The 24,849-nt window shown below is 41.0% G+C and overlaps 1 protein-coding gene across 1 annotated transcript; it reads left to right on the forward strand.

Annotated features, from left to right (window-relative positions):
* Positions 1–1,279: 1,279 nt before the first annotated feature.
* ACTR8 (actin related protein 8) lies at positions 1,280–23,544 on the forward strand. Its single transcript, XM_087709049.1, has 13 exons — positions 1,280–1,713; positions 3,702–3,872; positions 7,305–7,415; positions 8,678–8,782; positions 11,110–11,283; positions 12,840–12,933; positions 14,532–14,664; positions 15,376–15,529; positions 18,065–18,160; positions 19,112–19,252; positions 21,721–21,982; positions 22,172–22,335; positions 23,325–23,544. The coding sequence occupies exons 1-13, from the start codon at positions 1,570–1,572 to the stop codon at positions 23,466–23,468; spliced, it is 1,893 nt and encodes a 630-aa protein (XP_087565175.1). The 5' UTR covers positions 1,280–1,569; the 3' UTR covers positions 23,469–23,544.
* The last annotated feature ends 1,305 nt before the right edge of the window (positions 23,545–24,849 follow it).

Genomic DNA, 24,849 nt, shown 5'->3' on the forward strand with positions numbered 1-24,849 from the left:
AACATAAATGTAATAAAATAATTTATCACGAAACTCTCCCCCTTTAAAGTAGTAAGATCAATTAAATAGTCTAGCAAGTTTGGACAATATGCTATATGTTATGTTACTTAAGAATATATATACCTCAGAATCAGATACAACATCCACATCATTTCCAACTGAGTCAATAAAATCATATGCCATGCCAAAACTATTTTAAATAAAGATATGAAATTAATCAAGTATTGCATTTATTTTTCAAAATGAATGTACAATTTTTTTATTATTTAAGTTTTGTACCCTATCTTTTCTAACTAACGTTAACTTTAAAAAGATGTTACATCAGACTACAATACAAGTAATTAAATGAAGACTAAAATAAGTGTTTTGGCATATTGAGCTTTTTATATTTCTTTCTTATATTGCTTCCTTAGTTGAGAACTTGCTCCTCAGCTTACTTACGCATTAACTGTTTGTTGCTTTTATGGTTTATTCATTCACTGCTCCATCTTCAGTTTTTTTCACAGGGGGCAGGGCTTCCTTCCTCCCTCCCTCCCTTCCTTCCTTCCTTCCCTCCCTCCATTCCTTTGGCCACCAATTTTGATCCAATTCTCTCTCTCTCTCTCACACACACACACACACACGTTCTTTGGGGGGGGGTTGAATTACTCCGCCTCACTGCGCAAAGTCGGCTCAGCATGCGTTCGGCCCCCACTTATGCCGAATCAAATCCGCGGCCGGCGGGACCAGGGGGTTGCATTTCAAAGCCGCCAGTCCTCTTGCTTCTTCTCCTTCACCGGCAAAGCTCCCGCTGGCGGCTCCGCCCATGGCAGCAGCAGTGGTGCCTCCCCCTCCGCTCGGAGCACCTCAGCTGGGCTCTGGGTTATCCCTGCCTCCACCTCCGCCGCTTTCCTACTAGCTCCCGCGGCCTCAAAAGCACGGCAGAGGAGGAAGGGGGAGGGATAACGCGGGAGCCAGCTCAGGTGCTCCGCTTGGAGGGAGAGGCACTGGGAACAGGGATCATGGCCCCCGGTCGCTGCGCGGCCCGGTGCCAGGTACTCCACGGCCCGGCACCGGTCCGCGGACCGGGGGTTGGGGACCACTGGACTAGATGACCTGCAAGGTCCCTTCCAACCTTGTTAATCTGTTAAAGGTGACGAAGTCGCCACTTTCATCTTTTGTCAAGCTGAGTTTTGGCTTCCACCCACTTTTAAAATAAGGCACTCCCTGGAGGCGGCATCAGATGCGCACCAACCGGCAACAGAAGGGCCGCCCCTCTGACCAGCCTTCACTGTTTCGATGCGCCTACGAGGAGTTAATAGGAACCAGGAAGGGCCCTTTTGAGAAGGCGGCGCATCAAGGTCCTTAAGTAAAAAAATAATAATACCGGCCGTGATCGGCGGCGGCTTGTTTCCCGGTTAGCGGGAAGTAAAACCACCCCGGGATCATTTTGATCGCCCGGAGGGACCGCGGTCCAGCTTCCTCCAGGCCGCCTCGCCGCTGAGGCAGGGGCGGCCGTCTGCTCTCGCCGCCGCTTTCTCTCGGAGGAGGAGTCCCGGCCGGCCCTTTGCTTGGCGGGAGAACGAGAAGATGACCCAGGCGGAGAAGGGTGAAACTGCCGCCGCTGCGGCGGCCGCAGAGAACGGGAAAGACAAAGAGCGTGACAAGGAGAAAGAACAGCGCGGCACCAAGAGGCCCATCGTCCCCGCCGCCGTGCCCGACTCGTTGCAGGAGGTGAGCCCCGTGGCCGGCGCGCAAGGATCGGCTTCGGCATCGCCCTCCCCGCCCGGTCCTTTCCAACGCCGAGGCTTCGCAGTCGGTTTTGCCTCCACCGAGACAGAGTTGCAGGAAGCCCCCGGCAATGTGGAAGGGTTTCTCGGCAGCGCTTGGCCATTCAGGCCTGCTTTTGTTGTTGTTGCCTTAACAGGGGCTGTCCTTGCCCCCCCCCCCCCCCCCATGATTGTATTTCCCTAGGAAAACACCCGGAAGGCCTCGGGTGCTCAACTAGCCTGGGAAGCCAAACATCCTGAAGCAGCATGGGCTTCCTCTTAAAGATATATATATATAGATAGATAGATAGATAGATAGATAGATAGATAGATAGATAGATAGATAGATAGATAGATAGATAGATAGATAGATAGATAGATAGATAGATAGATAGATAGATAGATAGATAGATAGATAGATAGATAGATAGATAGATAGATAGATAGATGATAGATAGATAGATATAGATATAGATATAGATGATATAGATATAGATAGATAGATAGATAGATAGATAGATAGATAGATAGATAGATAGATAGATAGATAGATAGAGATAGAGATATATAGATATATATATATGATAGATAGATAGATAGATAGATAGATGATAGATAGATAGAGATATAGAGATAGATAGATAGATAGATAGATAGATAGATAGATAGATAGATAGATAGATATAGAGATAGATAGATAGAGATAGATATAGATATAGATATATAAATATATAGATTGTAGAGCCTTAAGTGAGTCTGGAGGAGAAGCCTTAACTTACTGTAATGTTATTGTACCACTGCATGCACAAATGTAGGGTGGTGTGTCCCCCCCATTTCATTTATAAGTACAATGACCATATTTTTTGGGTGGGAAAATCAAGGAGAAACATGAAAAAGGGTGTAAAATCTGGAAGAAGTTCATAAGAATAACTGTTTGTAACTTAGTTTTACAACGGAAAATGCAAGACGAAAACCAAGAAAATAAATAAATCTGAAGGACACCTTTCTAAAATAAAAGGCTGCCTCTTAATATAATAGAAGATATATGGTCACTGTATTTATAGGTGCGTGGCACATTTGACTTATTTTTGGTCATATTTGTCCCTTGAAGAGATACCAAGTAGTCCTTGACTTACAACCATTCATTTAGTAACCATTCAAAGTTAGAACTTAAAAAAGGGACTTATGACTTTATGACAGTTACAGTGCCATGTGATTGTGACATTCTGACAAGCAAGGTCAGTGAAGAAGTCAGATTCACTTAATCATGCCACCAACTTAAGGTAAAAAAGGGACAAAACTCACTTAACAACTATCTTGCTTAGAAACAGAAATGTTGGGTTCAATTGTGAGTCGAGGACTACCTGTACTATCTAACCTATAGCATTTGCTTTAATGTGTCTCTTGAGTCACTTGATGCTTGGTAAGAATAAACTCCATTGAGACCAAGTATTAAAATACTATATATACAATCTCTCTTGTGTGTGAATATTGCATGGGGACTCTCGCACAAAAAAATTATGGGATTTTAAAAATATTTATTTTCTCCAAGGTTTAAGATTCTCCGTGGAATTTATCAATTGGTGGCATCATGTTATATCTGTGTACTTAATAGTTTGCAATGTTATAATGTAAGACTATTCAAAAGTAAAACCTATTCAGTAGAGCCATTTCTAGATAACTGTACATCAGTATTGATCGGCTCTTCCACTCTCCCATATTTAGGCGTACATATATGATTTTTACTTAGATTTGTATAAGGAGGTGTGCAAGTATACTATACTTTTTCATTGCTTTTAAATCAAAAACTTTTTATTGATATAAAGGGAGTCTGCAGTAAAACTGCATAACTCAAAAACATAGGGTAGCTTACAATGGAATAAGCTTAATTTATAATATTGTCATAGGAAATTGTTTTCAAAATAAAATAGGGGCTTGTTTTATTATTTTTAGCAAATCCAGAGCAACTTTATTATTGTGATACATCCTGGCTCAACAACTTTAAGGATTGGAAGAGCCACAGATACCCATCCTGTTAGCGTCCCTCACATCATTGCAAGAAGACATAAACAACAAGGACAAATCTCATACAAAGACAGTTGGCTTCTAAGAGAAGGACTCAACGTAAGTCTTCAATAGTTCAGTCTTAAATGAAACTGAATCAGTTGTTGCTTATATGAAATACATTGCTTTCATGCCTTGTTCTTGCATGCTAAATTTGTGCTGTTATCCAATCCTCTCATATCTGTCCCTGTGATTTCTACTTGTGCACTGTGCCTAACAAATAATGCAGAGGGGGCATAAGTCTTACTCATGCCCTGTAGGCTCTTTTGCGGAATACAAATGGCTTTTATTGAATTACCATCATCAATAGGATATAAATAGATTATTTGTATGTTTTCTAAATGTATGGATGCTAAAGTTTTGTTACATCATCCAGTTTCTAGATACGGGAACTATGCTTTTTATCCTTTGACAGCAGCACATACTTTGTCAATAATGTTATTTCTGCTGTAGGGAAAGCTCTGAACTTAGACCAAAGCAGTCATCTTGTCACAGACTACTGCCCACATAAAACTTTGATAGCATCTTCTTGTTACTAAATGAGTGTAATGCTCTGGGCCGCAGGGGTCTGAAGTATTACCATATTTTTTGGAGTATAAGACGCACCTTTTTACCCCCCAAAAGAAGGTGAAAATCTGGGTGCATCTTATACACCGAATGTAGCTCCACTCACCCGCTCCGCGCTTCGTATTTTCGGGGGGCTCCATGTGGCGGGGATCCTCACTTTCACATGGAGCCTGATTCCCGAAGCTGCCTGGGGAACTGCGATGAAAGCCTTTTCAATGAAGGCATTTTTGGGCTGTAAGGTCACCTCCCCAATTCCAAAAAAGACACGTGCAGAGGCCAAACAAGTGCATGATGTTTCCCAGTTTCCCGGTGCACATCGCAGAGCCATGCGCCCTCCTCCCTGGCTGCTGGCCACCCAGAGTGCGCAGGCAGCAAAGGAAACTGCATTGTGGCCGCCGCTGCCTCCTGCCTATGTGCCTTGAGGAGGTTGAGCAGCAGCAGTGAGATGTTTCCCTGCACAGAACAGCCGAGAGAGAGAGAAGTGGTGGAGCTGCCAGACTCAAGAAAGATGTTCGGGCACAATTTGGGGATGGCAGGACGGGCAGGGGATGGGGCAAGGTGGGGCACGCATCTTATTCAAGTCTGGCAGCTCCACCACTTCTGTCTCTCGGCCGCTTTGTGCAGTGAAACATCTTGCATAGTAAAGAAAAACTTCTCATGATGTTTTTCTTTATTGTGCAAGGTTTTCCCTGCAAAGACCAACAGAGAGATGCAACGGAGCTGCCAGACTCTATTAAGATGCGCATTTCACAGTGGGGCACAATTTGGGTGTGGAAGATGGGGCAGGGGATAGGGTGCTCGGCATCCTTGCCAGTGGCGAAGAAGTGCCCCGGGCACTGCTGGACTCTCCCCTCCCCTCGCTCATTGGGGCGGGGTGGTGAGGGTGCTGCCTCTCCTCTCATGTCGGCTGTTATCCAGGAGAGGGGGCACGAAACCGTGGTCGCTGGCAGTGACACTTAAGGGCTTGGGCAGTGTTCTCCAAGAAGTGGCTGCAGGGCACCCCATCCCCTGCCCCACCTGCCACACACAAATTGTGCCCCATTGCGAAATACGCATCTTAATAGCCATGGTGCGGGTTTCCTTTGCTGCCTGCGCACTCTGAGTGGCCAGCAGCCAAGCCGGCAAGCCGACAATCAACCAGCTGCCTCTAGTCTGCCTTCCCTGTGTCCACACCTGGCTCCTGTGCCTTTGCCCGACTGCACTGACCTCTCGCTTTTCTCCCTGCCTCCTCCAGCCGACGGTATTGGTCATGAGAAAACAGGCGGCTAGTCTGTAGAGGAGGAGGTGGGCGTGTGGCTCTGCGATGTTCCCCTGGGAACTGGGAGGGAAAGCATTTTCAGGTGGCAGGGCGTGCTGGAACCTCCTTCCACCTGAAACATGATGCACTTGTTTGGCCTCTGCACACGCCCTTTTTGGAATCAGGAAGGGGACCCTATAGGCCCAAAACACTTTCATTGAAAAGGCTTTCATCGCAGTTCCCCAGGCAGCTTCGGGAATCAGGTTCCAACCAAGGCAGCAAAAACTTTAGCCGGATGAATACTGATGGATGTTGCTGGGAAACAGGCAGAAAGGTTTTTTTTCCTGATTTTCCTCCCCAAAAATTAAGGTGCGTCTTATACTCTGAAAAATATGGTAATAAACAGTCTAAAATCCAATAACCAATACATGTATCTAAATCCTCCACCTGATTACTGAAACAAGGATTTTATTTAGAAGAAATTTCCTCCATATTAAATTAGGGTCCCTGGCAGTGGTGGGTTGTAGGCAGTACATCCCGGTATGGGCGTACCAGTGCCTGCTGGGAGCACCGGGTACCATTCCAGTACAGTGCTCCGGAGGGCCCCTTCCAGCCATAGTCCTTGCTTGTATGTGAGCTCTTCGGCACATCTGCCTATGGAGCATATGGCACCTGTGCGACCTTCCGCCGAGCAGCTGGAGCATTGCGGAGGCATTGCAGAGGTAAGGATGCATGCGCGGGCGGCGCACCTGCATGTGGGAGACGCCGGGCCCCATTGCACCGTACCAGTTGCACCGGGATCCGGAACCCACCACTGGTCCCTTGCTACGTCAGTTCCAGCAGGTGTAATAATAATAATAATATCACAGTCATCAGAGGTTCCTATAGGATACCACCGAGAAAGCCTTCCTGAGTTCCCAGATACACATGGTTCCCCAAGATAGGGAAAGTGAACAAAATGAAAGGATACTCTTTATTACCATTCTTCACTCATAGCATAGGGACTTTCCTATCACTCCAGGTGGTTGAAGTGGCATTGGTAGCAGTAAATATGCTAGGATAGCCTACGGGAATAATGAAAGGGGAATATACCCTGCAGTTAGTTTAATTATTGACAGCAGAAGTTACATTTTAAAGAGTTAACTTCCAATTCTTTAATCATCACACAACCCCAAAGTCTCAGCCCTGCTATAGAGCAGAAGCAGGCACATCTGGATAAACATTTGGCTCAGTTCATTTCAGCAATTATTATAGTGGTTTGGGCAATCTGAGATGACAAACTAATGTTGCCCAGTCCATCTTCATCATCTTTAGCTGGAGGTGTTGGTTCTGGCCACATGATCATTAGCCCCTCTTCATCTGGTAAGGCCTACTTTATCTGGGAGAGATCACCATTTTTGCTTTTAGTTGCTAAATCTATAAATCAACAAATTTTTAAATTTCAATTTAAGAATTGAAAAATGACATTCATTTGTTGCCTGCTTTTTTTTAGCCTAGATATCAATTTACCAGTCATTTTATGGAGGATAAAATGAAATACAAAATGTGGAAGTTTTAGTTTTTATATAATGGTATAGATTTAAAATTAATAGCTTGTTGGTTGTATATTGTTAGTTTTTGAAATACTGATATAAAATAATTAGTTCTAGGCTTGGAAGCAATCTAAATTACTGACTGATTTTATTTAGAAACCAGAAAGTACAGAACAAAGACAAAATGGGCTTAAAATGGTTGACCAAGCAATATGGTCTAAGAAGATGTCAAATGGTGCCAGACGTACACCTATATCACCTGATCAGGTACCTCGTTTATAAACTGTTGTTAATACTAATAGCAAGTTTTAAGGAGAACCAGTAAAGTCTGATGAAATTTGAAAGCTCATTGAGAGGAAGACAAATGGTCATCAAATCAACTTTGCAGTAATTCAGCTCTTTAGACAGAGTCTATTAAATATTAAGTATCACAGATAAATAAAAAGATCTTTGAATGAAAAGACTTTTGAGATCAAAGACTTAAAACAGCTGTTCCAAGTGGAATTCTGTATGTTGAACTAGCATCATTGTCAAAAAGATCTCTCTCAAGTAGTGCCTAGTAGCTTACATAGACTTTTGGAATATGTGGTTTAATTTGATACTGTTTCAGATATTACAGCCTCAACCAGTGAAGGATTTTATATATTAACTTCAGCACTTCAAATTTGGCTCCAAAATTAATTGTGAGGCAGCAGTAATAATGGATAAACGGTAATTGAGACTAAGAATTTCCGACACTAAAAAACATGATTATAAAGTGCACCATCACGGTTCCACCACAAATGCGCGAATGACAAAAGCGCGCCTGACTAAACCGCGGTGACTAAACCGCGGTGACAAAACCGCGCCGACGAACAGCACGCCGACAGAAGCGCGCTGTAACCCTAACCCTAAACCTAACCCTAAACCTAACCCTACACCTTACCTTAACTTAAATCGCGTTTCTGTCGGCGCGCTGTTGTTGGCGCGCTTTTGACATCGCGGTTTTAGCGCCACGGTTTTGTCGGTGCGCTTTTGACGTTCGCGCATTTGTCGGGTCACGCACCATCACATCATCACACTACGTAGTGATGGAAGTGCTAGGACTTTTAGTTGCCATTCTTAAGCAAATCCAATGCTTTCATGAAGCATGACAACACATGGTCACCATTTCCAACCTTCTACCAGCTTCCCCCATTAGTTTTGCTTGTTAAAAAGCAGTGTAGAAGGTTGCAGATGGAGATCATGTGACCACAGGACACTGCAACCATTGTAAATATGAGAATCTGTCATAAATACCTCTCGCTCAATACTATCATAAACTTGAACAGTTGCTGAAGGATGGTCATAAGTGAGGACTATCCTGTATTTTATCATATTTCACAATCAATTCTCAGTCAATATCTACTCACCATAGTTTAGACTATATTTAGGAATATACATGACCTTGGCATTCAAGTGAACAACCCTGCATTATTAAAGTAAATATTACTTTTTGTCTATGGCACGACTCTTTATTTTTAAGTGATTTCTTTAAACGTTTATTCTAGATCCGATCTTACAACAGACAAATGCGACCTGCTATTTTAGATCACAGCTCTGGAGCAAAATGGACAAATACTACTCATCACCCAGAATATGTTGTTGGTGAAGAGGTAGGGCTTCTTTTTTCCTCATTCCATTAAAGTTACTTGTATAATTTTGATTTAAAAGTTGTTAAGCTCTATGCAACTTTAAGAAGTCTATTTTGACTTTATGCAATCATAAACTGTCTTTGCTTGAAGGCAAATGCTTGTTCCAGTAAGGATAAATGATTCCATTCTGTCTGCAGTGAGATTCCAAGAACATCCCTTTTGACCATTTCCATCCATCCTGTCCATTCTTAGGTTTCTTCTATTTCTCTGAAGCTTTCCAAGCATAATTCATTTCTTCTAATCAATCATCTACAAACATCACATTCACAAAGCATGTACATTTCTGTTTTCCAGTTGTTGCCTCAAGGGGGCAGTTGGTCTTCATTATTTCCTCAACAAGTTGCTTGATCTGGTAATGTTCTCCAAAACCATAGTTTGAAATAAATATTTTTATTCCAGCCTATTCCATGTCTGTCTAAAGAAAAGAAAATGCCACTTAAAGACTGGCAGACTTACACAGCATTCATGCTTTCATACTTTCTGAAACAACTTTTTGGAGGCAAATGTAATAAAGGCGCAACAGTGACATTTTTCAAAGAATTTCAAGCTCAGTATTCATTAAGTCTGATTGGTTTTGTGACTATTGTCATCCAAGAGTCAATTAATCTTCCCCTCCATTAAGGACAGGCAGAGATCATGCAATCAAAAGTTATTCTTTTCCCCAGTTTCAGCACTGCCATTCTCATTTACTTCCTACTCTGTTCTGCCTTTTGGGGGGAACCTTTGTGGAGTGTCTATACATATTTTTTTTACTTCTTTATTCTTTCATTTTTTTATTCTATTTTATGCTTCTCTGGCCATTGTGGCTTATAGTGCTAGTGGCAAATAAATGTTCCTAACTTTGGAAGTCAAAGGCAAACGTATTCACCAGGAAACCCAAATAGGCAAAATATTATATATTTTTAAATAATGTGTAATTGAGCAGTGGTCATTTGTACATAATGTATTCCTTTCTGTTCTCTCTCTCCAATTAAAAAAACAAAATATGGGGAGTCCTTGAGTTATAATCACAATTGAGCCCAAAATTTATGTTGCCAAGAGAAACATTTGCTAAGTGAATTTTGGCCCATTTTACAGCCTTTCTTGCCATAGTTGTTAAATGAATCACTGCAGTTGATAAGTTAGTAACATGGATGTTAAGTGATTCTGGATTCCCCATTGACTTTGCTTGTCAGGAGGTCACAAAAGCAGATCACCTGACCCAAGGACATTGCAACCGTAGAAATATGAACCAGTTGCCAAGCATCTGATTTTAGATCATGTGACCATGAGGATGCTGCAATGGTTGTAAGTGTGAAAAACAGTCATAAGTCACTTTTTTTCAGCACTGTTGTAACTTTGAACGGTCACTACATGAACTGTTGCAAATTCAGGATTACCAGTGGTTTTTTTTAAAAAAAAAATGGGTAGGTAGCCACATTAGACTTTGAAGGTGAATGTCATTTTAGACTTAATTACATTTTGAGTAGCACAAAGAAAGAGAAAAAGATGATTTGCCCCAAAGGAGAAAAAGTTGATCAGAGGAATGAAACGTAAAGATAGCTACAGTTGCAAGAAAAAGTATGTGAACCCCTTGGGATTACGTGGAGTTTTGCATGAATTGGTTATTTGCTACACTGAAACAGTTTTGTGAAAAGGAGTGGTCCAAAATTACTCCAGATCGTTGTGCAGGTCTGATCTGCAGCTACAGGACACGTTTGGTTGAGGTTATTGCTGCCAAAGGCAGGTCAACCAGTTATTAAGTCCAAGGGTTCTCACATAGTTTTTCCTCCCTGCACTGTGAATGTTTACATGTTATATTCAATTAAACCATGGCAACATCTAATGTTTGTGTAGTATTATGTTCAGCAGACTGTGTTTTTCTATTGTTGTGACTTAGATGAAGTTCAGACTACATTTTATGACGAATTCATGCAAAACTCCACGTAATCCCAAGGGGTTCACATACTTTTTCTTGCAACTGTACATAATACTGTGTTTTCAATCCATATTGACTCTGGCCCCTTCCCACATCAGCTGCAGCCTCAAATCGACAGTCTACCATATTTACCCTAGTATGATATGTGTAAATTCAAAATATTTGTGATTAAATTTTGCATGAATTTTTTAAATTTATATTTAGAGTTGCAGGAGAGAGATGGGCGGTGAATAAACTTAATAGTAAGTAAATCCTTAATATTAAAATATAAATATGAAAGTTAATATTACATATAACAACACCATCAGAATTAAAACTGTTGCTAGTTAATAGAAATTGTGTTTTGCTTGTTTCTTTCTATCCTTTTCAGGCATTATATGTTAATCCTCTGGACTGTTACAATGTTCATTGGCCTATTCGGCGGGGACAGCTGAACCTCCACCTAGGACCTGGTGGCTCCCTTACTGCAGTTCTTGCTGATCTTGAGGACATTTGGTCGCATGCAATTCAGAAATATCTAGAAATATCTCTGAAGGATTTGAAGGTGAATCAAATGAATGTAACAATGTCAGTCAGTCCTCGACTTACAACAGTTCCTTTAGTGACTGTTTAAAGTTATAACAACAAAACTGAACAAAAGTGACTTATGACCATTTTTCACAGTTACAGCCTTTGTAGCATCCCCATGATCATGTGATCAACATTCAGATGCCCGGCCACTGCTTCATACTCATGACCGTTGCTGTGTTCCAGGGTTGTGTGGTCCCATTTTGCGAACCTCTGACAAGCAAAGTCAATGAGGAAGCCAGATTCACTTAACAACAAGGTCACTAAATTATCAGCTGCAGTGATTCACTTAAAACTGAGGCAAGAAAGGTCGTAAAATGGGGCGAAACTCACTCATGTCTCACTTAACAACATAAATTTTGGCCTGAATTGTGATCGTAAGTCAAGGACTACCTGTATTACTACCATTAATATACCCTGAGGTCACATACCATGTTCACTTTCTTACATAGTGCCATCCTCTAGATTATCTATAATAATAATTTATTTGATTTCTGTATATGTATATAATTTCAATATATGACTGTTAAGTGGCCTACAATAAAACAAACTATACAGAATACATAGCATAGCAAAAACACATACACCATCTTGCTTGAGTTGAACTAAAGCCTAGTGTACCCCATCTGGCCTTGACAGCCTCAGCACAATGAGATGGAGCCACCATTTTGCAATTCAGGCAGTTGGTGGGATGGGGGGGGGGAGATATATAGCTGAGTATCATTAGCATATTGATTATATCTGCTCCCAAACAGTTGGATGATTCACCCAATGACTTCATGTAGATGTTAAACAGAAGAGAGTATTCTCTCTTCTGTTTAACTGAAGAGTTAAACTCTTCTGAATACTGAGCCCTGCAGTATCCCACAAAGGAGAGACTCCCAGCTGGATCTCCCCACAGACAAACACATATCAGTGGTCGGTTGCCATTGTTTTTACTACTGGTTCGCACACGTGTGAGGCTTCTGCACATGCACAGAAGCTTTGCGCATGCACAGAAGTGGGTGGGCGGAGCCTCCCGCTGCCGCCACTACTGATTTGCCCAATCTGGGCCAAACAGGGAGCAACCCACCTCTGACACACATTCCAATCATCACCAACTAGACTGACCTAGTCAAGAGCCAAGGTGGCGCAGTGGTTAAAAGCAGCACTGCAGGCTACTGCTAGATCAGCAGGTCAGCGGTTCAAATCTCACCGGCTCAGGGTTGACTCAGCCTTCCATCCTTCCGAGGTGGGTAAAATGAGGACCCAGATTGTTGGGGGCAATATGCTGACTCTCTGTAAACCGCTTAGAGAGGCCTGAAAGGCCTATGAAGCGGTATATAAGTCTACTGCTATTGCTATTGCTATTGACCTGGCTATCTAAATTATTTTATTTCCTGGCTATCTAAATTATTTTATTTATTTAAATGCTGACATTAGCATTTACCAAAAAAATAAACCTAGGATATTTCAAATGCCTGTTATTATTTAATTGTCAAATGGGATGGTCATTCTGTCACATGACAAGTCTCTTTTTTCCCCTTTGTTCAGTATTACAGATGTATTTTACTAATTCCCGACATCTATAATAAGCAGCATGTGAAAGAAATAGTAAATATGACTCTCTTGAAAATGGGCTTTTCAGGTAAATAAATCACTATAAACTGCTACCGTGATGTTTTAAATTAATTTATGCACTTCAGTCCCAATTGTTTTGTGAATTTGAATTATCTTTGTGATTCCTGCCATGCGTTCATCTAGTGATAAATCCATCATTTTCAGCTGCCAAACTGAGATGCAAGTCTGGCTACAAAGATGGAATGATATTGATTTAAACCTATCTAGAGTATGTGTAGGCAGTGTAAACCTTTTTTTTCACTGACATAAGTCTTCTTATTATTTACTTACATTACCAAAAAAAAAAAAAAAATCTGAAGTACATTCTACATTCCAATAGCAATTTCTTAAGAAACCACTGAGGAGTTGAAGAGTTCATTTAGCTGTTTTATTGCTCATAAAACAATCTTCTTAGACTTGAAAGTTTGCAAAGGTTCAAGGGCATTCATGGATGGGTGGTGTTGGACTTTGACCTCTTGTGCCCACATAGGGATTCTAGAGTAAGCCCCCCTTTGGCCCCTCCCCAGGCATTGACCTTTTCTCTCCTACACTTTATAAGATTTATAAGGGGAAATCACCTTATTCCTCCCTAATTATAATTTTTTTATTTGTCAAACACTATGTTTCACTTTCCCTCTTAGTTTATCTCTTGGTTTCAGGATAGCAGGACTCTGCCATAAAAGCAATTTATACTATTCTGTCTGTAGGTGAGAGGGAACCAACTCTGTCTGTAGGTGAGAGGGCCATGAATATCAAGAGACTCAGAGTTCCTTTTTGTCTTTAATAAATGGGGAAAGGATTGAGCCAGTTCCATCCTTTGGGCACCCTAAGCTGATGTCCCACATGCAGAAGTCTTAAGCAACCACAGACTTAGAAGCAAAGTTAGCCCAAATGTTCTAGCAGCTGGAAGAGGCATGCAAATATACCAAGAGTGGGCTCCTGTACCAGTTAGTACCGGTTCGCTTCGCGTGCGTGCCACATGTTGCTCGCGCATGCGCAGTTGACTGTAAATTGTTTTGCGCATGTGCAGAAACAAGCCGGAAATGGCAGAAAAGACCGGGGAATCAGTTCAGGGGCGTGGGAAGCCTGGGTCGGTGCCGATTCTACGACCCAGGCCAATCACCACATCACCCAGGCCGAACTGGGAGCAACCCACCTCTTAAATATACAACTTGTTTCATGAGTTAGGTTATCTCAGTTTTATTCCTCAGCCTTAAATTAGTTGAGTTGTATTGTGTGCGCGCACACACACGCACACACACACACACACAAATCCTGAACGTGATTTTCAAATCTATTTCCAAGAATAGAGGAGAAAGGCAGCCTTAGACCTAAAAGACACATCCTTTTTTAACAAGTTATACTTTGAAAGCCAAAGTTTATATAAATGTTGGTGGTTAGTTGGAAAATAAGGAATGGTGAAATACAGATAGTTTTCCTGGGTAAGTTGACCAATAGGCAAAAAACACAGGAGGAGTCAAGCACCTTTCTAATTTCTTTGACAATGACACATGAGAGTTTTATAAAATGGGATTTGTACATTATTCTGCAGTGTACGACAAGTGCAAAGGTGTCTTTGTACAATAGAAATAGTATATAGCAGTTACGGCATCCTTTTGTTTTTAGGAATAATAGTGCATCAAGAATCTGTATGTGCTACTTTTGGAAGTGGTTTAGGCAGTGCATGTGTCGTTGATGTGGGGGATCAGAAGACAAGCATCTGCTGTGTTGAAGATGGGGTTTCACATCATAACACCAGGTAACAATCAAAAGTTGGGAACAAACATTTTACAGACGTTTAATGTTTTTAATAAAATGTAACATTAGTCCAGGCCAAAGGAGTCGTAATTTATAACCAGTTGTCTGGTGTCTCTTTGAAGTTTCAGTGGACCTCCCCAAAACTACTAATCCATTTTGAAGATCCAACATTGTCCTCCATGGTCATTTGACTGCATTTTGGGCACTTGCAACCAGGCTGCATTTATGAGCATGTGCAGGGCCCTGCTGTCACATGACTGTGATTTATATTTTTTGCCAGAATCCAGGGTTTACTTCTGGTTTCCGGCAAAAGCCAGTGAACAATTGGTTTACTTAACAACGGCTGCAAAAATGATAATAAAATTAGGTCTAGTAATCCACTTGATAACCCTCATGATTTACATTCTTAAATGCAGGACTAAACTCATGTTGTAAATCGAGGATTAACTGCATTTTATAAGGCCCTTTTAAGTAACTTTAAAAAAAATATCTTTCTTAAATATTCTTAAAAATCACTGCAACTTTTGTATTGGAAAATCAAAGATTAGTACCCCATGTTGCTACACCCAAATTCATATTGGACCAAATAAATAATTGGATTAATAATCATGGCTATGTTATTTTCTTCTAAATGTTTTAAAATTTCTTTCAAGTTAAATAGCTTCTGAAAAAGCCGATGTTTTGACAACTGTGGGCTTTCCTCTTTTTTAAGGTTACGTCTTGCATATGGTGGCTGTGACATATCGAGATGTTTTTATTGGCTTATGCAACGAGCTGGGTTTCCTTACAGAGATTGCCAGCTAGTTAAGAAGACAGACTGTCTTCTTCTCCAGCACTTAAAAGAAACATTTTGCCACTTAGACCAGGTAAGATCTAAAACTGTCAAGCTCTGCATTTTTTTAGGTCAGAGATTGAGGTATTTTAAAATGTATGGCAAATGCAGCTGAAAGTTTATAAAGCTAATGTATATACAGTTTATGACACAGAAGAGAGAGAAGTAAGAAGAAATTATGATGGCTTAGTGGTGAACACTCTCACCTCCCACTTGGAAGGTTAAGAGTTCAATCCTAGGTAGCAGGCAGATGCTTTACTCCTAGGGCACAAAGTAAAAATATCTGCTATGAACTCCACCTAGGTGTCAGGAAGGGCATTCAGCCAGTAAACTCTCAGCTCCATCCAGTTATCTGACTATACCCTGTATTAAGGAACTATAGGGTCGAATAGGGGTGGGGGGCGGGGGGAGAGAAACCAGGACACTGGGCAGCTTGATGATTTTGCACTAGTTGCTCTCTATCAACCCAAAACACCTTATAGGGTTGTTTTGTGGAGAAAATAGGAGGAGTTTTAAATACCATGTTTGCTGTCAAGAAGGGGTGGGGTGGGGGGAGGATATGGCTCCCGGCTGCAAAATCATTGCTAATGCACTTTTTTAATGTTCTCAAACGTTACATCACAGAAAATATTTTTCACAGTTACTCTTTAATAAAGGTTTTTAAGTTAAAGATGGACTCTTTAATAAAGTTTTTAAAAATGTCTTCTTTAATTATTACTAGCTAAGCTATTAATCTGGGAAAACCACTAGTAATAATTATTCACTTACTTGGCTATGATGCTGTTGTGGTTCACCAGCGGCCTGTGCTGCTGGCAGCAGAATCGGACAGTGAGGAGGTTGGGGAGGAGCATGGGCCAGTCATGGAGTGAGGAAGGCTCGGATGAGGGCTCTGCATTGGAGGCAGAGAGGGGGCCAGGGCCATCTGGGAGTTATATGCTGCCTCTGGAGCCTCCAGAGTCGGATATCAGCGAGGCAGAGGAACCGGGGGAGCCTATTCCCAGTGCACGCATGTGCAGAGCTGCCATAAGGCAAGAACAGTTAAGGCAAAAGGGACAACTCAGGAGTAAGGCTTGGAGATTATTGGCTCCTCCCAAAAGACATAAAGGAGGAGCAAAGGCACATGAGCCTTTGCAGGACTCAACTTTGTTCGTTCTGGTCGGTTTAAAGTCTGAAGCTCCGTTTTAACTCTGTGCACCCTGTGGCCTTGCAAAGCTACTTGCCAATTAGGTCTTTGGCAGCATGTCAAGGGAGATAAAGGTGGGTGCGTATCAGCCTTATCCCGAAAGACTTTGGCAGACTTCTGTCAGACTCTTTACAAACTATTTGTGACTCATTACAGGCTGTGATGAACATAATTCACAGCCGTTGAACTAAAAAGAGGGTTTTTGGGACTAAGCATATGCTTTTTACTGTCTCAGGAAGCCTACGTCAGAACAGATGCCTGAGTTACTTTTGAGAGAGTTGAATTCATTTAAGTTACACTTCAGAGAACCAATTTGGTTTAATGGTTAAGGCATCAGATGAGAAACTGGGAGACCATGAGTTCTAGACTCCCCTTAGATCAGGGGTCCCCAACCCCAGGCTGTGATCCACTGTCGGGTTGTGGCCTATTTGGAACCAGACCATGCCAGCAGCGTGCATGCACGCATGTGCACACCACCTGTCATTCACACAAGCCAAACTGTGTGCATGCGTGCCAGTCTACCACTTGTACAGCCCAGTTCCCCTCTCCCCACCCCCATCCCAAACCAGGCTGCCAAGCTGCAAAGGTTGGGGACTGCTGCCTTAGATAACAAAGCCAGCTGAATGATTTCCAGGGCTGAGCCAATCACTTTGCTCAGCTTTGGAAAAGAGGCAACGGTAAACCATTTTTGAAATCTTGCTTAGAAAACTACAGGGAATTGTCCAGGTTCTCCAATTTAATGACTTGAAGGCCCCAAATGAACAAAAACCTACCCTGTTTCCAGGGGTGGGTTTCTCTCCCCGTTCCAACCAGTTCGGTTGGAACGGGGCCGGCGGCGTGCACGTGTGCGGTGTGCGCATGCACACGCGCGGCGCACGCATGAGTACTAGCGTCTGTGCGATGCTCCAGCTGCTCCTGGAGGATCACGCAGGCGCTGTATGCGTCCTGCGCATGCGTGGAAGCGCAGAACTCGTCAAAACCAGGTAAGGAGCGCGGGTGGGCCCTTCGCCGTTCCCGGAAGTTACTTACTTCCGGGTTCACCGACCAACCGGTTCGCAGGGACAGCCACGAACCGGTTGAAACCCACCCCTGCCTGTTTCCCAGAAAATAAGACTTCCCCAGATAATAAGCCCAATTAGGCTTTTGTGCGCATACGCTAAAATAAGTCCTCCAAAAATAAGCCCTCCCTGAAAATATTGCAACACAGCAGCAGCCATGAGGTAACCACGCTCGCCGCCTCCTGCACCTCAAAAATAATAAGATCTCCCCAAATATAAGACCAAGTGTTTATTTCGGGGGTCACAGTAGTAAAACTTCAGTATGTTACTTCAGAGTATACACTCATCGTTAAATCTATAAAATACTTATACTTTCTTTTATTATTAGGATTTATCTGGACTGAAAGATCATGAGTTTCAAGTCCGTCATCCAGATTCTCCAGCTTTGTTGTATCAGTTGCGCTTAGGAGATGAAAAGTTACAGGTAAAAGACTGAGATGCATCCCTTATAGTACTTTGAAGAAAACAGAACATTTATTTTCTTTTGCGCTTTAAATTTAAAAAAAAGTTCTATTACAAATTTCCTTTCTATCTGTTTTACATTGGTTCAAGCATTGTATATTATGACGATGGGAAACAGTGAGAACTTGGAAACTGCTACTGTACTCTTGTTTATTACTCCAGGGTAGCAAGATCACATTGGATGGTAGTCCATGATAAACTCTGTGCTACCTACCATCCACTGTAAATTGTGGATATTTTGGCCAAGGACTATATTTGGATTTTTAGAAAAACATTAAAATAATTTTTCTTGGGAAGTAATGGGAACATAGCTCTCTTCTGACTAATTAGAAAAAAATTGTCTTCTTGCCCAGTATTCTTCATTTAGGGGAATAACTTGCATGCAAAAGAGATTTGCTGGCCGCAAAAAAGGAGGATTTACGATATCCTTCATTACTGTGACAAAATAATACTGTGGTTCCAGTTCCTCTATATCTTCAGCTTTTGAGAGTCAATTAACTATTGCCAATAATTCATACATTCTTAGTCTTGAATTACTTCCTTCAGTTTACCACAGAATTCCTCTACTGCATCTGTAGAGGTGCATAAAAGTTTATGTCATCTTGAACTCCTCTACAAAAAGTGGGCTGTAAATCTAAAAAATAACCGTTTCATTTTGAGGGTGCTTTTATTAGTTTATAATATAAAATAGGAGGAAAATAAGAGAAAAGAAGCCAAAAAATCTCTTCAGATTGTACAAATCTTTCCCCTTTTACTAGAAAAATAAATATTAAATATTTTGATCTACATATTCTGCTGAGAGAAATCTTTAATCATAGGTTATTTAATTGTAACCCAACTGCAAGAAGAATGGATGGATGAATCTATAGATGAATATTGACAATAATTTGAAATTCTTATCTTTCACAATTAGGCTCCAATGGCACTATTTTATCCAGCAACATTTGGAATTGTGGGTCAGAAAATGATAGTTTTACAGCACAGGTCTCAAGGTGATCCTGAGGACCCCCATGACGAACATTATCTCTTAGCTACACAAAGTAAGCAAGAGCAGGTGTGTGTGCGTGGCTTTCTCCTTTTGATCCCCCCCCCCCCCGGTATACAATACAATGAACTCAGTGTCTCATTCTATTTACTTAACACTTCCTTTCCAAAACATTGGTAGATGAATTCTTTTCATATGACTTGCCATTCCCCACTAAGTTGGACTAGAATTTGTGTGTGCCCATAGTTATGTTAAAGAGTGGAGGTAGTGCAGTGGTTAGAGTGCAGCACTGCAGGCTACTTCAGCTGACTGCTAGCTGCAGTTCGGCAGTTCAAATCTCACTGGCTCAAGGTTGACTTAGCCTTCCATCCTTCCGAGGTCGGTAAAATGAGGACCCAGATTGTTGTGGGCAATATACTGACTCTGTAAACCGCTTAGAGAGGGATGTAAAAGCACTATGAAGAGGAATATAAATCTAAGTACTATTACTATTGCTATGTTGACTAAGGATAGTGTAGACCAGCAGAAAGTATCAGGTTATTAGGATGAGAATATAGTCAGATCAGGGCTTCTCAACTACATATGGTGGTTATAACATAAGCATGCTTTTTCAGCTAATACTTGTAGTTTATAAAGTAAACTTGTTTCAGCTATCTGTAAGGTTCTCTATGATTAATGCACAGATGTCATAAGAAACTGCACATAATTTAAAATAAGACAATTTAGAAAATTTTGCCATCATGCCAAAAAGGACAAGAGACAGTTATTACAGTTAGCATAGTCTTTCTATGTGTAATTGTGCCTGTGTGCTTATATGTACGGTTATGGTATTTAACTATCCTGAATTATAATCATTATGATGCTTTAATTTGTTTTTGTTATCCAGATACCTTTTTTCCCAGGTTTTTTTTAAAAAACTAAAATCGATGTATAGGATTCCTGTTTTGAAGTTATAGAATTGAGTTGAATGGATGTAATTATTGGCTACATATCAGAGTATAGGCAAGAAGAATACCCTAACTTTGCCAATTCTAGCTGAAACCAATTTTTGACTTATTCCCCCTCCCCCAAATATATATGATACACTAGTATATACCCCTGCCAGAAGCCACATCAAAAAGTAAGGATATTTGGGGGGAGGGGGGGGGAGAATCCACACATTCATATTAATTGAATTATTTAAATTATAAAACAAAGTACCCCTATGTATACAATTATTGATGTCCCACTTCCATCAAACTTTTTCTGTCAATAACATAAAGACATAGAGGTACAAATGCACACATTCACCCAGCGTGGGAGAGTCGAAATAATCAAGATGGCAAGCCTGGCAATATCCAATATCACTTTTAAATGAATAGATTTTACATATATGTATAGGAGGGTATGCCCCATCTTCTATCATGTCTGTTTTGATTCCTCCCCCCCCCCCCAAACATCGCCACATATCCCCTCTCTCTCCTGTTAGTACCATAGCTAGATGAAAAAGGATGGGAAAAAATGTAACTGAACAGGAAAAGAACAAAAAGGAAGGAAAGTCTCATTTAAGTATGACCCCACACTGGGTTGGGCAACAATGGCAACTTTACGACCTATGGACTTCAACACCCAGAATTCCTGAATCGGGTATGCTCTATACAAACCTTCCCACCCAGGCAAATGCTAATTACTAATTCATTTCCAAAGGTATAACAGAGTAACAGAATAGAGTAACAGAGTTGGAAGGTCTTCTAGTCCAACCCTCAAGCAGGAAACCCTATCCCATTTCAGACAAATGGTTGTCCAATCTCTCTTTAAAAACTTCTAATGTTGGAGCACCCACAACTTCTGGAGGCAAGTCATTCCACTGATTAATTGTTCTGTCGGGAAATTTCTCCTTTGTTCTAGGCTGATTCTCTCCTTGATTAGTTTCCATCCATTGTTTCTTGCCCTGTCTTCAGGTGCTTTGGAGAACAAGTTGACAACCATTAGATATTGGAACACTACTATCATGTCATCCCTAGGCCTTCCTTTCATTAAACTAGACATACACAATTCCTACAACCGTTCTTCCTATGTTTTAGCCTTCAGATCTCTAATCATCTTTGTTGCCCTTCTCTGTATTCTTTTACTTTTTGGCAGCCACATCAGTAATCGTTTGCAGCTCATGCATTTATTTTCAACAGCAACTTCTTATTGGTGAATAGAAAAGCTTGTGAAATTGTTGAGAAATTATTGAGGGTTTTTTAATGTTGTTCTGGATTTTTGTGGTCAACTACCTTGATATATTAAAAAAAGGCAAAGTATTAAGTACTTCACAAAGCAATACTTCAATTGTATGTTGTCAGTTCTCAATGGAATAGATGCCTGTGGTTTGGGATGGGAGAGTCAATTGCAGCAGAAAATACAGTTTCTTGGACTTTTTACATTAAGAATTGGGTCTGACTAATTAAGAAATAAACTTGAAGGGAGAGAAATAGGTGCTCTTCAGCCTGAGTTATGGGCAGGATTTGTGCTTGCTTTTATTGAGAAATAATCTTATTTTCCTTTTTTTCCAGTCTGCAAAAGCAACAGCTGATCGAAAATCCATGACCAAGCTGGGTGGATTTGATGGAGATCTTCGAGGCCAATCTGCAAGTGCTGAAAATATTTATCCTTCTGAAGTGGATTTAGGCAGTTCTCATAGTGACTGCATTATTGGTGGAAATGAATCTGAAGAAATGCTAACAACTCACATGTCCCGAAAATCTGCTGTATCTCAGTTTGAAGGGAAAGCTTTGGGCCTTGACAAAGCAATTTTGCACAGCATTGACTGCTGTGGTAAGAAACTATATTATTTTGTGTGATATGCAATACTAATTATTGTAGGCAAGATTTATGCTAATCACAGTAGATTTCATCAATGTGTACAAAATACTTTTAATACTTATCCAATTATTGTATTAATCATTATTTTTCTAATGTGTTTGCTAAAGTTTATTTATAGTTCTTTCATGTGTACTTTTCTAGCATCAGATGATACCAAAAAGAAAATGTACAGTTCAATCCTTGTAGTTGGAGGTGGCTTGATGTTCCACAAAGCTCAAGAATTTCTTCAACACAGAATTCTCAACAAAATGCCTCCCTCTTTCAGGAGAGTTGTTGAAAATGTGGAAGTCATTACAAGACCAAAGGTATCTTTGTATGGATTTATGCAGGTTTTCAAAAGGGAGAGCAGTTAGGGGTAGGAAATGTGGAGGAAGGAAGTAATTGTTCCATTCAGAGGGATGTTTCACCCACAGTACTGCTGTGAGCATAGGTTGTGATGACCATGTCTCCCAAAGGCTCAGTTGCAGCATTCAAGAGTTTTCTAGAATTACTGTGTTTCCCCAAAAAGACAACATGTCCTGAAACTAAGACCATGCCAGATTTTTGCGGTGGGCAAAAAGATAAACTCTCCCCTGAAAATAAGCCCTAGTGAAGGAGTGGGTTTAGCTGGAAAGCAAGTTAGTGAAGGGATGTGGCTGCCTTGGAAGGCGAGTGTGTGTGTGTTTTCATTCGTTCTGCCAGGAAGAGCCCCCCACCCCCCGGCGAGGCCAGAGCAGTACAGTCAGCTGTTCTGCGGCCAGCAAGCAGGGCAAGCGAAGGCCAGGATGCAAGGAGAACTTGGGTCATTGTGGCTGCAGGCAAGAAGGCGGTGGGATGGAGACGGTGGGGCTGGTGGCTTGCTGCTTCCTGCACCTGAAAAATAATAAGACCTCCCCGAAAATAAGGCCAACCCCTTATTTGAAGGGTCAAAAAAAAAAAGAACCTGTCTTATTTTCGGGGAAACACGGTACCTACCCATGGCAGTTGAATGTACAAAAGTATATTTGTATGGGAATTGGCAAAATCTTTTATACATACAACTTGTCGATAATTATTACTTGTAGCACCAGTTTCATTATACTAATATGTATTGAATTAGTCTATGATAAAAATCATGCACTGGCATCTATTAGACAATTGAAGCAATGACAAACTGTGGACTAGTCGGCAAAGTACAAATATGTTTCCCAAAAGTAAGTTGGTTCTATCTGTTCTTTTAGAGACTTTAGAATTTATCCGTATTTGTAAGAGTTCAAGGAACTAGATCATGTTTAAATTTTAATCGTATGATATTTTTATATCTGTTTAATATTAGGACATGGATCCACGTCTGATTGCTTGGAAAGGTGGTGCTGTTCTTGCCTGCCTAGATACAACACAGGAGCTCTGGATTTATCAACGAGAATGGCAGCGTTTTGGTGTTCGTATGTTACGTGAAAGAGCTGCGTTTGTGTGGTGATCCAGTATTATTTAGAAATAATAAAATGTTTCTTTGATCCTTAATTTTGTCTTTTAAATAAATTGAACAGATTAAATTGTTTCCTCTGGAATCATTTAAAAATGAGGCATAATAGTATTAGTATTAAAGATTTCTCTAAACACTTTCCTTTGAGTGTTTCTCAAACTTGCAACATTAAAATGTGTTGACTTCAACTCTCAGAATTCCCAAGCCAGCCATGCCATGTTTCCAGAATTCCCTAGCCAGACAGCCATACTGGCTCTGGAATTCGGGGAGTTGATGTTTACACATCTTAAAGTTACCAGGTTAGAATAACACTATTCTGGTTGAATATTTTATTATGATCTTAGTGAAATCTGTGACAAAAAATACAAAGCAGTTTTTAAAAAAACAAAACAAAAAAAAAAAGAAAAACAAATCAAAAATACAACCAAGATGTGCACACATTCAGGGCACCAGACCTGGACACCTATTGGAATAATGCCAGTAGGCAGAACTGGTACAGAGATTGCAGCTTTCAAAACTTCCTGGCTACTAAACACACATTGTCCAAGCATCTACAAGCCACTTTATTTATTTCATTAGATTTAGATTGACTGGCTCCAAGGCAACTCCGGGTAACTCACAATTATATACCTATTATCACTTTCTCACACAAAAACAGACCCACCTAATATTATGTGAAGTATATTTTGGAAATATCTTTTAATTCCCCTCTTAATTCCAAAAACCTATACAAGGGAACCGTATTTTCGTTACCCAAATCCTGGAAGAATGCCATCAGAGTAGGAGTTACACATAATATTGGAGGCAGTCGGATCTTATTCCAAGAGCAATGCAGCTTGTGAAGGTTATACCAAGGAATGCCCATCATTACCTATGTTATTCAAGGGCAGTGCAAACTATTTTGCAGAAGTCAAACCACAAAGAGACTGGCATGAGTGGCTGGCTGAAAGGCCCAAGTGTTGCACAAGATGGAGCTATGAAAAGGCCTCATGCTCTTCAAGCAGAAGTTGTGTGTTGAAGACCATCCAGACTAGCACTAGATTTGAATCCAAGATCTGGTTGATGCTGAGTTGTTTCTCCACATCCAGATCCAGGCAAACTCCAGACACCAAGACATTACCTCAGCCTGCAGTTTTATGTACACCTTAAAAAGGAGGAGCAAGATTATTGAATCCTGTTGGCAGGTGACACTGGTGAGACTGAGGGAGCAATTTCTCTCCCCAAACAACATATTTGTGTAAATGCATTATTCACATTCCATTACATTCAAGGCTGCTTAAGTTTTTAAAGCAAGTGCAGGGGAAGCTTCTTTTGTGTTACAGTCTATAAAAAAGTAGAAGAAAACAGCTATGATTTGTAAATTCTGACTGAAGTA

Source organism: Thamnophis sirtalis, unplaced genomic scaffold (genome assembly GCF_051295495.1).
Source record: "Thamnophis sirtalis isolate CommonGarterSnake01/CBP01778 unplaced genomic scaffold, rThaSir2_p1.2 scaffold_3, whole genome shotgun sequence".
Lineage (NCBI taxonomy): Eukaryota > Metazoa > Chordata > Lepidosauria > Squamata > Natricidae > Thamnophis > Thamnophis sirtalis.

Excerpts from the sequence above, each read along its gene's own strand:
- ACTR8 (XM_087709049.1), top strand. The coding sequence starts at position 1,570 with ATGACCCAGGCGGAGAAGGGTGAAACTGCCGCCGCTGCGGCGGCCGCA. Across the intron at positions 12,934-14,531 it reads CTTGAAAATGGGCTTTTCAG|GAATAATAGTGCATCAAGAA; the intron begins GTAAATAAATCA and ends TTTTGTTTTTAG. Across the intron at positions 19,253-21,720 it reads CACAAAGTAAGCAAGAGCAG|TCTGCAAAAGCAACAGCTGA; the intron begins GTGTGTGTGCGT and ends CTTTTTTTCCAG.